The sequence below is a fragment of the Hippocampus guttulatus genome, chromosome 7 (assembly GCF_054856545.1).
Source record: "Hippocampus guttulatus isolate MCC_2025c chromosome 7, RoL_Hgut_1.0, whole genome shotgun sequence".
Classification (NCBI taxonomy): Eukaryota; Metazoa; Chordata; class Actinopteri; order Syngnathiformes; family Syngnathidae; genus Hippocampus; species Hippocampus guttulatus.
In genome coordinates this window covers 22,797,310-22,810,386 of record NC_141267.1, presented here as the reverse complement: position 1 = coordinate 22,810,386, position 13,077 = coordinate 22,797,310, and the positions used below count along the sequence as shown (strand labels likewise).

At 49.5% G+C, this 13,077-nt stretch overlaps 1 protein-coding gene across 1 annotated transcript in view; it reads right to left on the bottom strand.

Moving 5' to 3' along the window:
* Positions 1-13,077, bottom strand: part of gmds (GDP-mannose 4,6-dehydratase) — a 56,136-nt gene that overhangs the window by 23,433 nt on the left and 19,626 nt on the right. Inside the window, exon 7 of the mRNA XM_086115427.1 lies at positions 11,291-11,418. Within this exon, the coding sequence (XP_085971553.1) occupies positions 11,291-11,418 (128 nt within the window). The remainder of the gene's footprint in view (positions 1-11,290; positions 11,419-13,077) is intronic.

Here is a 13,077-nt window from a genome sequence, read left to right as displayed (position 1 = left end):
GATTATTTATTCCAGACCCGGACCACATTCACAAGGTGGACAAGAAATGAGTTGCTCACGCCATCGGCGTTCAAGAACCACTCGAAGAGAAGCGAGAGAACATCATTTATCCGTTCGTCGCGGTGAGGGCCGCTGGTACCGTGACAGAGACAATGTCATGACGAGACTCGGGTTAAGGTGGCTCTCAAGTGGGGAAATTTGTTCAAAGCTGAAAAGTAAACAGTTGAGAGGAAAATCCTCAACGGGAACAAGTTTGGAAGTCCTTGGGCCGACTTCTATTTGCAAGCAGATGGTCACAGAACGTGGAGTCGCTAAAACGGAAATGACCAAAGGTCGGCCACGATTGACTTGGCCTGATGTAAACAAAGGATTGGAAGAAGAAAAGAATTCTTCACATTTTCGCTCAGCACGCCGGGAACAAAAAAAAAGGGAGATCCGCCGTCATCGATACGTATGAGCAGACCGGAGCAGAGAATACATTTAGATGGCGGCAATGCTTCAGCAGGCGAGCAGATTCGCCCGGATGTCACTATTTGACGCGCAACTTAAAGTTACGCTTTGTTGAAAGAAAAAATTAATAAATCGAATGAAAATGGAGTCGATTCAACAAAAACTTTTCTCGGCGTGTAACAACGTTCCGAGACAACATCCAAGTCATTTTCTCTTTTCGAAAATTTCCCGCCACGTTTGTTACCGCGTCAGTTGCTGATCAAAAAGTCAAAGAACAGGTTCCACTTTTCCTTTTACGAATTAGAGCCTTTTTTTTTTTAAACTCAACTCGTACGGTTTCTTAGTGAAAAAGTGAAGCCTGTACAGTTAAAATAAACACACAAAAAAAAAACATGCAAAGCGAAGCGCGTGAGCGCACGCACGCACGCACGCACGCACGCACGCACGGTCCTCTAGTGGGAGTGGACCGCAGCAATACTTCTCACAGACACGGCGACCTCCCCTTTCCATCGTTCACCGCTGCCCATAACCGTCCAGTTCAACCTTTCCCCTTCTGGCCTTTGTGGCTCGAGGTGAACGGCAGAAATTGGGTGGCGAGACCAAAAGAGATGAACATGAACGACGGGCCGGGCCAGGTCAACATTCCGAGATTTCCCATGCGGAGCCAGTGGAAATACAATTACGGAGGCTAAGTATAACAAAAGCAAGATTGATGGAGGCGAATCCACTATTCACAGTGCCGACGCAAACGCGCAGCGCCTACGGCAGGGGTGCCCAAAGTTTTTCCTTTGAGGGCTGCATACAGAAAAAAATAAATAAAAATGGAAGGATGAAAGGGCCACTTTAAAACTCTTTTAGAAACGGGCTTAAGTCGGTCAAGAAAGCCAGTAGATATTCTTTGCATTTTCTAGTTCATCAGCTTCCTGTTCAAGGTGTAACGGGAAATAGTTGATGAGTTTTTGGGGTGGCCAAGAGCCCTCTCTCCCTTACAGACCAGATCCAGCTCTCCATTCTGAACCGGGTGCCAGCCAATCGCAGGGCACACGCAGACCAACAACCGCGCACGCTCACAATCGCACCTCGGGACAATTGCGAGTGTTCCATTAACCTGCCATGCATGTTTTTGGGGATGTGGGAAGAAACTGGAGTACCCGGAGAAAAGCCACAGAAGCCCAGAATCGAACCCTGCACCTGTGCACTTTGAGGCCAGTTTTTTTTTTTTTTTTGTCATGCTGCAGACTGCTGAAAATAGACCGCAAATTGCCCCCAGCACGTAGTTTGGACACCGTGGTCTACAGATTCTACAGATGAAAGAATTGATTTCTGAAACTAATGTGGACAACAGCGTTGCTTAACTCCAGTCCGAAGCTCAGCACACAACTGAGAAAAAAAAAAACAACAACAACTTCCAAACAAGCTGGCAGTCGAGCGGGCATCGGCCGCTGAAAACACAATGAAGACGCTTCTATTTGCGATTTACGCGGCAGCAAAAAATGCAAGGCCGCACGCAAGATTATTTTCAAACACCAACTCGGTGGGGAGTCGTGGCTTGCGGGACGGGGAGCGCCGAGGCTCGGCCAGGACGAGGACAGACGCCACCCAGGCGGACGCGCGTGATGAACAAGTGCACCGCAAGCGGTCCAGCCGCCGGTTGCGGCACGGCGGGAATGTCGTACAGCAACAGTGCGAATGGCCCGTTGTCCATTGTCTGCTATTTTAAATGGATTGCTAACGCCATGAAAGCATCCAACATTCTCGCTGCAGAAAACATTGGGAGGGGGGGGGGGAGGGGGGGGGACAAAGAACACATTTCAGATTCCAGAACGCCGGAGAGCCGATTGTCAAACCAATGGTGCGAGCGGGAGATCGCTAAATGCAGTGTGAAAATGCAAAGGAGGATCACGTTCGGTCAAGCAGATCCAAATAGTCCCGAAACTTGATTTCCTGGACATCAGACGACACGAATGCAATAAATTCAAAGGGAAAAGGAGACTCGCCAAAGAAAGAGATCCCAGAGTTGGAAGATGGTTAGCCAGATCAGAGGACGACATTGGCTTCTGTTATGCTAAGAGCTCCCCATCATGGGAAGTCGGACCAAAAGCAGCTGCAACTAAAAACAGCTTTCTTTAAAAAAAAAAAAAAAATCCTGATATTTTATTTCACTTTTTCGCAAAGTAAAGGCCCAAATACAAGCGTGAAAGGGATGAGTAGAATTAGAGTAACACCAACCACTCGAGCATTTCCAAGACGGGAGGGTTCGGGCAAGTAGGGGCAAAACCTGCAGCGTAAGGATAAGAACATGTAGGTTTAGGACTATGTGTGTGCCCCCCCCCCCGCCCCCCGCATTCGATATGAATAATGCATGAATGGCAAGTCTGACTGATGTGGGCTATAAGGTTTCTTGCCAACCACTGGCGGAGCCGAGTGCGCCCGCGCCCAAACCTCAACGCGCTACACAGCCGACTTCAAAGGGGTGTGGTCTGGATTTGCTCATGCCCAAAGACAAACACATACTCGCACACACGCACGCACATTTTGCGGCAGAAACTCACTCACGCATTTAGTAACTCTACATAAACTTTGAGACAATGAGGCACTCTTCCATGTGCGCGCACATGCACACGCGGGCGCCGAGTCGATTTCCTGCCGTCCAAACAGGAAAACACAGGCTGCCGTGTACCGGACGGCAGGTCCCGGGCTGATGTGGGAGGGACGACTGGCTTTCCGCACCTGCGTTGGCAGCGGTAATTAACCTGGAACGCAAGAGTGCGATGGCAAACGTCCATGCCCTCACACACTCGTACGGAAGAGTTCTCGGGGGGCGGGTGGCATGCGGCGCGTGACGAGGGCTGCAGATTTCTGCGTTGAAGAATTTTCGTCGGGGAGAGAGTGTGAAACGCGTGCGGAAAGTTCGACAGAAATAGCAGTCAAGGCAGGGGGGGGGTACAAAAAAAAATATTTTCACTTCCAGATCTTGAAACCCCTCACCAAGGTCCATCCAGAGGTTTTTTAAAGATTAAATTAAGAGTCGGCAGATTTTCACCAAGTGTTTGTTATCTCTTATTTGTCTTGATCTGATCTTTATCATCTGTGCAAGGTGCTCTTCAACATGACTCGGTTTCTAAAAGTGCTTCTTACAAGAGTTACCGCTGGCTTTCTATCAGCGATTTTCTACCGACCTCTGCCGTTGAGCAACCATTTTTTCACCCCCCACCACCAAAAATGTACATCCACCATTTGTTTTCATTTTACGAGTGCCGGTCAAGAGGCGAGCGGCAGCGTTTTGGACCAACTGGAGGCGCTTTCGTGGAGGACTGGCTGACTCCAAGGTGAAGTGCAGCCGAGATGTGACCGCTTTTGTAAAAAAGTCACCGTTTGAAGCCAAAGAGCCACGCGGGGCTAGCATTTGGACCGCGCTGGTCCCCGCAAGAGTGTCAACACCGGTCTGAAGCTCAGGGACAAAACGGGTGGGCACCATCGGCCGCGGCAATCGCCAATCGACTCTATACTTTGAGGTTTTGTTGGCGGATATCAGATGTACACGGCGAGGAAATGAAATAGCCGTATTCCTTTATCGCTTTCTTCCTTTCGAGTTCGTAAACAGGCTACGATTTGACAATGTAGTCACGCGTGTCGAACACGAGGCTTTGAGGCTTTTCTGGCGCGGCAAATTGATATGAGCGCCAAGCTCAGTGGCCAAGTGTGCCCGGTGTGAGTCGTGAACAGTAATTTGTTTCAGACTATCCAGTTCAGTCGTGTTTGGTCGCATCGCTTGTTATGCGGCGGGCCTGATTTGCAGTGTTTGGGGCCCAGATCCCCAGCGAAACACGTTCGGAGGGTCACTTGCTCTGCTGTGGGTCTGCTCTTCTTTGTTTAAAAAACAAAAAAACAACCCCAAAAAAAAAACAACAACCCCACACATAATGACAGGTCTTCTGTTTTTAACGACTGCCGCTTTTTATAGCAGCTGTCAAGGGAAGTCTGCAGTCACTGTGATTGAGTGAGCGTGGCATTTGGTGCCCACGCATGTACTCGATATGTAAAGGCACAAGATGGCACATGAAGCCCTTTGGCAAAGAAAACAAACGCAGAAAGCCATGAGAAGACGGAAGTGGGAGCAGTTAAGGAGAAGGGAAGGGCAAGACAAATCAGGTGTCAAGCCGAGAGGTTCGAAATGCAAAAAAAAAAAAAAAAGCCTCTGCTAGCACTGACGGGATCCACCCTCGGGATACCCCGTAAAATGTCGACGACTCCCGTTGTCAAACGACATCACTTTTTTATCGTTCGCGACGGTCGCGCTGTCAGGACGACGAGATAAATATCGTAGCGTGTCTTGGACCGACCGGGCGTAGACGTCACACGACAAGACGGAGGGCCTAATCGGTACGGACCCATTCCTGGATGGTGGCGAGAGAGCCGTTTGCGGATGCGTCTATGGATCCAAAAAAAACTTGGAAGGGGAGGAATTTGTTCCATGACACCAGATTTGCAAGTCAGCCACCAGCTTTCGCAGTTAGCATGGAGTTGAAATGCGACGCCCACATCGCCGTATTGTCCAAACTGTCCGTTTCTCCTGCCTGCTGGCTTTCATGCCCGTCACTTTAACTGACCACGGCGATTCTCACCGATGTTCTTCTTATTTTATTTACTGCGGTAGCGAGAGGCAAGCGTAATTGCGTATTTCCACGTACAGGACACAAGACGGGCCTCCTCTTGACTCGATCGGTCTATTTCGTATCCGCGTTGTCTGCCGAGGGCTTCCACACACATCTTATGATGATTCCAACAAGATCAACAAAAAAAAAAAAGAAAATCAGATAAGCAATATCGCAACGTCTTTATCTGGAGAGGGAGGATGGGATGTTGTGAGAACGCCCCCAAAGCGCCGTGACCCTTTTGATATTTGCCTCGACGTTGACACTCGGCAGTCTGGACCGAGAAGGTTCCCACGAGCTGCTTGACCATCTGACGGAGTCGCAGACGCGCAAGAGTGTGCGCGGAGGGAGTGTGAAGGAGGAAGAGGAGGTCGCACACATTCCAGTCCCAAAGTTGGCCAGACTGCTCAGACGGTTTCAACAGGATGACCCCCCCCCCCCGCACCCCCGACGCTACAGCAGACAGCCCATCCCCAATGGTCATAAGTCCGGACTGCGGGAAACTTCCGACACCTCAGCTCACCTCACTTCCTGACGCACACCGACGCTCGCCAAAATGCACTTTTCTAACTTGGCCGGTAAGACACAAATACTGACGTGTCACACAATGTGGATCTCAATCAACCAAAATGTAAATCGAACCGCGTATGCCGAATGTCGTGTTTTATCGCGACCCTCCGAGCATAGCGTGAAACTGATCGGAGTTTGCGCTGTCGCGTTTTGAGCTGGAGCCCGTAGCGGCTTCTTTCTTTCAAGTTCATCCGCAGTAGGCGGGCTGCCTCGAATGGCGCAGCGGGGGGGTGCCGAGACTGTCCGCCAGCTGTTCCCCTCTCTGGAGATCAGCCTGATTCATCATTGTCCAAGTCGCCCCCGCTCCCCACTCACCCAGGTGGGAGATATGACCCCCCCCCCCCCCGCAGCCCCCAACCCTGCTGAAAGTTGGAACTTTAAGTTGCATAACCAGTGACTACGTTTACATGCGGTCAAGATTTGCTTTCAACTTGTTCTCATCCCCTACCAGCCTCTTGCCAATAAATCACGAACCTGAAAAATCCATTTCAAGACGTTTGCGAACGCGACCGTTCAGACTGCAAATCACCACGAAGGCGTGCGAACGAGACCGAGCCGCTTGCATACCGCACAGCGGCAGAGCCACTACTTTTATATGAAAGTAAAAGACCCCCCCCCAAAAAAAAACAAGAAAGAAGGAAACATTGGAGACCATACGGCTTCGAAATGGAACGGGAGTGTTTGATACCAATTCAGTTCATTTCATCGCACGTGCAGTGAAAATGTCCCACGGCAACGGGTTGAAGTTTGAACCGGCTTCAAAAAAAAAAAAAAAAGTCTCCCGTTTCGACAAACACAGGTGGAGCGTACCGTCGAAAGTTTGATGAAATGGCTCATATTGTCACCTCCGAGACCAAACGCGTGATGAATGAGCCGGCGCTTTCATCAATCATCGACGATTGGCTCAGATTGGCTAATTAGCCTCATCTGTAACCAATAGCGAGCGCACAGACGGCTGCCGCGGATGACGGAAAAAAAAAAAAGAACAAAAATAAAGATGGTGAAAAATGACACCGGTGGGGCGACGCCGTGGCCAAATGGCATCAACACAATGCCAAGAATTGTGACAGTTATCACACCGCAAGGGCAGCCACCCGCGCATGCACGCGCGTATACGCCTGAATCTAACTGGTAATCATCAGCTTTAAATAAATACGTGAATTTAAAAAAAAAAAAAAAAAAAAAGCAGAAGGAGACGGGCTTTCACAACGTCCACGGGTCAACCGCAACTCATCTGGCAGCAGTTTCGCAATCTGTGAGAACAGTCAGAACAATGCCAGCTTTCGTCAGGGCACAAAAGCAAAAAACTGCCTCTTGGACATCAAGAGGCGGAGTGGAGATGTTTGCAAAGCGGATAACAACAGGAGCCAGACAGGAGGTAAAGCTTTGCTGGGGTACGAGAGACATTCTATGTTAAAAAAAAAAAAAAAAAAAAAAAAAAGTCATTTGTCCCCCCCGCCCCCCCCCCCCAAAAAAAGTCAGTCTATTTGAAACGGATGACCCTCGTGCAGGTACAAAGATGAGATAACCTTTAATTGTCCCACACTGGGGAAATTTGAGCAGCAAATTTAAAGCAGCAAAATTGGGGGGGGGGGGGGGGGGGAGTGTTTCATTGCACAAAATAAATGTTCTGTGCACAGTTCAATAAAAGTGCAAATTAAAATAAGGGGCATCTTAAATCATAAAGGGCATCCCGCCATGACTTCATGCCTGGATATTCAAGCGCTCGGGTTAGGGCAGTTGGCGAATGAAAATGAAGATGACCAAGTCAAAAAGACACTGTCGAATGACGCCACTCCGTTGCTTAGCAACGCTACCGATGGACTCGGACATTGTTGAACTTCCGGAGGCGAGGCGCGGTCCTGAGCACGCGGTCTGAAAACACGTCTGCTAAACAGAAGCAAATGTGGCTGGCTGGCTGTCGAGGCTGAAATTGTCTCTCACTTTCCAAAAAGGGGGAGTCTCCCAGACGGAGCTCAGCCGAGACTTCGAATTGGGCAAAATCGACGATTTCGGAAATCAACCGTAATGGCAAAAAAAAAAAAAAGATCATGGCGGAGTTGGAGGCCGACAGGCTTCGGGGTGCGGCACATCCTAAACTGATGACAGTCGGCGGCGCTGGCGGTTGCCAAAGGCGACTAACGCTTGCTGACTGAATGTTTTCAGAGATGAAGTAGGAACGCCGCGGCCGTTTTGCGTCACGTCTTACAAAAGCGTTTTTTTTTTTTTTTCCCCTTCGCGTACACGTATTTGTCAGGGACATGTTCACGCCGTATTACACGTTCATGTTTTTACACATCGAAATCTTCATCGTACGTCATCGTTGCTGGCCGTTTTCGTTGAAAATGGCTCCAACGAAGTATCGTATGGATTTGTTACGTCCCTTCAACTGGATCGGAAAGCTCCAGACAACAAAAATGGTAACTTTCTAATATTTGGGCATTTCATTTCAGTCAGTCTTCTCTGAGAACATCGCCAAATAAATGGTCTTGACTCACTTTACAGCAAATGTCCCCGCGTCGTACAAATAAAGGGCTTGAATGAGAGTCGCCGGCGCGCCGACGCGGCGGAGATACCCGATACACGGCTGAGATGATGCCCAGCCAGCCACACGCGCGCCTTCAGACATCATTAAAGCAGAAACGCAGCACGCCCCCCCCCCCCCCCCCCCCCCGCCGCCCGCAATCTACCCGCGGCCAATTAGGAGCAATTTCCCCGTCTCGGGTGGGGTGAGGAGAACGAGAAAGATGAGGAGGAAAAGCAGTTGTCAGCCCAAAAGCAGACACACATGCTTTCTGTTTACAAACTGCCGCTTGTTTGCATTTGCCGCGGCAACTTAGTGCCGACACTGGCCGGACCGGCGTTTCAAAATGAGGCGAAAGAAAGCAACGATGACAGTTGCGGCCTTTGATTGCCTGCAGAGCGGCTGAACAGATGCGTCGACCACTTTTTTTTTTGGGGCGGGGGGGGGGGGCTCTTCCACCTCCACCTCAGTTAACCTCAGTACCCCCCGGGCTTCTGTTCGGCTTCCCGCAAGCCCGAGACATGAAGCGTGGAGGTGCCTGATTTACCGGAGCTGGAATGTTGGCAATTCCCACAGGAAACCTGCAGCGTCTCAAGTCGGGCTCCACCGGACTGGCATCAGACGCATGCATCGATGCGGCAATCCGGAGCAGTTTGGACGGGAAGGTACCCCGTCAATTAGAGCGCAAAGGCTTGAAAAAAAAAAAAAGGCCCATTCAACATCATGTTCTCTGCAACTAAACTCTCGGCTAGCTCCTTGAGCAGACTCACGCAGATGTGACATGGCAGCATTTTAGCCATCGTTTCAATGCGGTGAGGGGTGTTGGCTTTTCACCTTCATGAATACCGCTCGGTACAAAACATCTCAAACGTGGTGATGGAAGCAAGGCAGCAGATGATCCCAGACGGATGTGCATGGCAAACAGCATTCGGCTGAAAAGAATTTGCCAAAAGGTGCCGACCGGGTTACGACGCTATGTGGGATTCGAGTTCAGGTAAGGAAACTCGATTTCAAAGGCAGTTCGAAGCGAAAGAGTATTGCCGTCGTCATTTGCCGCTGGCTGCATTCAGAAATGCTCTTGACAAAAAAAAAAAAAAAAAGAAGAAGAAGACCGCCCCGACCCGATCCTGCCGTCAAGGCTGGTTATGGTTGAGTATTATTGTAAAGCACAATTATAAGATAAGATAAGAAAACCTTTATTAGTCTCGCAATGGAGAAATTCCCAATTCACAGCAGCAAAGTTATGAAAGGAAGAAGTAGAACAACAAAAATATAGGAGCTGCTGGAAAGGCAGCCACTCACGCAGCGCCATTTTGAAGTCCAAATAACACAACACAACACAACACATAGGACACAGACAGTCGTGCAATCTTCACCAATTTTCTGCGTCTACTGTTAAGAAACGGCCGCACACGTCGGCCAATCAGATGCCGGAGGCGTCACGGGGGGCAACCGCGTTTTCGAACCACCTCGGAAGAGGTTTCGGAAAAGTGGCTCCATTGTAACCGCGCGGCGTCAAAAATGTTTTAAAAAAAGAGTCACGGACATTGATGCATTTGATGCTTTGAGCGCTTGACCGCCATGACGCAACGCTCTGATCTGCATTTGAACCTCCTCAATTCGGCTCCCGTCTCAAAGAATGTTCCCCCGCTACCTACGCCACCATCAACTCCTTAGAACAACAGCGCGCCGTCGGGGGGTCTTCTGTCAGACACGGTGGCCCGTCGAGCCTTTCATCTCCTCAGCCGCACGCATGCGTTCCCCAACGTAAGCGATCGCATGCTTTGGCTTGCTACAAGGAATGTTTCCTGACGCGCGCGCCGACGAGATTTCCAAAGAGTCAGCCGGCGCCTGATCCGGGATGCGGTGACCCCCGTTCCTTTGTTTCATCTCGCCACCGCGCTCTCGTCTGCAAGGGAGCCGGGCCGTACGGCCGAGCCGTGGGAAATGGGAGCGGAGTCTACGGGCTCACGGCAGGCGGTGTTGCGCCGCAGCCGCTCCCTTTTGCTATCTGGAGTTTTCTTTTGGCAGAAAATCACAAGAGGCTTCAAACGGGACGCACATTGAACTCGCAAATGATCTGGGGAAAAACCGTCCTCCGTTATGTGGACATCTGTGCACTGTTCAGCTCCCATGCAGGGCACGCAGAGTTGAGCCACGTTTCCACCAAAACTTTCCTATTCACTTCGCGACAGTGGCCCTTGGAACAAAATATCGCTTGTGGTTGCACTGTGGGTTGCGGAAGCCGTAGTAGAACGCCGAAGCCCGTTCCTTTATTTCTGTTGTAGACTCAAAACATTTGGTGGAGTATCAGACAGCAGATCCAAAACTGCTACTTTGATTTCGGAACGCGACATTAAAAAAGGATGACGAGCGGGGATGGGCGGGTGACGACAGCCGATATCGGGAGCGGGGCCATACCCTTCTCATTTCAAGGTTATCGGGTTGTCGTCGCGGAGGATGCCGACGCCATCCGCCGATACTTGGGGCTAAAAAAAATCAAATCAGCGGGAGTTGGTGCTACGCTGCGGCTGTTAGAAAAATGGGCGACTCATCGCATGCGCCGGAAAGACTTTGTTCGCAACTATCTGTCACTGTGCTGGTTTAAATTTGATAAATCATAATTACTTGCGGTATCAAGCGCTTGGCATCAGTATCGGAGAGGACTCAAAAGTGAATGCTCGTACGGGAATCGCTCTGAAAATTTGGCCTTGCCATCACATCAATCAAGATCAATATTTGGCTCATCGGTTCATAAGACTTGTGGAAGCTCCGTGACTGCTGGACAAATTTCTGCCCGGCCTTCCTTTCAGTCTTGTTATTGGGTGGATTGCATTTTACGATGTTTTCCACAAACCGATGGCGTTAGCGCCACTCCTGCCCCCCGGAGGTCGTCGCCGGTGTCGCAAACAATTGCTTCGTCTAACTTCTTCTTGAGGACATTGGTCGAACTGACTACGGTGAATGTTTGCGCTGTTTGCGTGTCAATTTGGCACTCGATTTTTACGTTGGGGAAAAATGTGGCATTTGTGGGTCTTTTTCTGGTCTTGTGTGTGTGCGCGGGTTGGTTCGTGCGCAGATGATGTTGTACCTTCACATAGTCGCGGGCATGTCCCCAATCCCTCTTGGAATCCAGGTTGCCCAGACTGAAGCTCTCCAGCTGGCCCAAGTGAATCTTGGCCACAGAGCGGCTGATCTTCCGTGTCACAAAATTGGACCCTGAAAAAAAAAAATATATATATATATATATATATGATATAAGTGTTTATGGAGCTCATTCGTATTCCAATTGAAGCTCGCGCGATGTACATCGAAAAATAAAGGCCGTTCAGCTTTGCTGAACATACACACCAGTGAGAGGCAAAAATGGCTCATTGAGGTCGAGCGACAGATCGCAACCAAACTGTTACGCAAATTAACCCAACACGCACGCGCACACAAAATAATAGAGCCCCGCAGTCCAGCTCAGCTTCAACTGATCCAAAACTAAATCAAAAGAACCAGCCCAAGTAAAGTCAATTTGTTCCCACTTTATATTGGAGCCAGAGCAGCTTAGCTCCACTCTATCATTTTCCTCTGTCATTTCGAGTCTTGGTGTAAAATCTGGCCCATACGCCAAAGCAAATCAGACAGTGAGTTTATTAGTTGCAAAAACATCAGGGAGGTCACAAAAAAACAAACCCCACCCAAAAAAAAAAAATAAATAAAATAAAAATAATCAACAGGAGGCTCACACCCGAGTTTTCCGCAACTGCAGGTTCAATTTCCGGGATGTCACATGGACACGGGCTCCACGACATCAGAAACGGGCGGTGTTCATATTCAGCGGCAATCCGCAAAATGGGCTCGTTATTGATTTGCCGTTAGCGGGCTTACAAGAGTTCTGGAACTTTTGGCGGAACACCCGGGCCTGGTATCACGTTGCCTGTTCAAACTGTGCGGGGGAAAAGATGCTGCGGAGATCCCGCTCATACAAGTTGCACTTGTCCAAGCAAAATAAAGCACTTTTGAGTTGGAAACGCAACCCCGCTATTATGGTGTCAGCTCGACTAATGCGGCATCTCGCTCGGAATCCCTGATTCGAGCTGGCTCTCCGCTCGTCCGTCGTGATATGTGCGAGGATGATTTGCGAGCGTTTTCAAACATCACATCTCGCATCAAAGAGTGCTCTTTTCATTCCATAAACATATAATGCCGTATAAATCAACCTCCCATCACCCTGAACCTCTCGCAAATGTCCGATTGTTGTTGTTTTTTTTTTTCCTGCCGCGCCATAATAACGCAGCTCTGTCTCGACATTGCGTTACCGTCGCCCTGACAAGGAGCAGCGCCTCTATTTAAGACTCGGGGAAAATCCCATCAAGGCAATCGTACCAAATGCACCAAATTTGTAGTCATTATTTCATAAAATACTGACAGGCACTGCGGGCTGAGACGAAACAGACCAGAAAAGGCCAGACATACGTTGTGGCATATAGCGTGCTGGTGCTTGTACACATAGCTAGCCTCTCAACACGTAAGGAGTGATAAACACCAATTCAGATATTTGACGTCAGGTGTGCGTGCGTGAAAAGCAGCATTGACTTGAACGGTAACTTCCTCAACAATCGTCAGAGTACTCCATAAGGGAATAGGAACGGAGATGTGCCATGAATATCAAAAAAATGCAAGTGACTGACACTCCACGGGAATTTGTATTATTGCTCTCTGAATGAACTACCCATCCATCCGTCCATTTTCTAATTCACTTATCCTCACAAGGGCGTGCCAGGGCCTAGCCCAGGTGACTTTCGGGCAGTGGGCGTGAGACACCCTGAACTGGTTGCCATCCATTCGCAGGGCACACAATAACAAACGACCATTCACGCTCACAGTCAT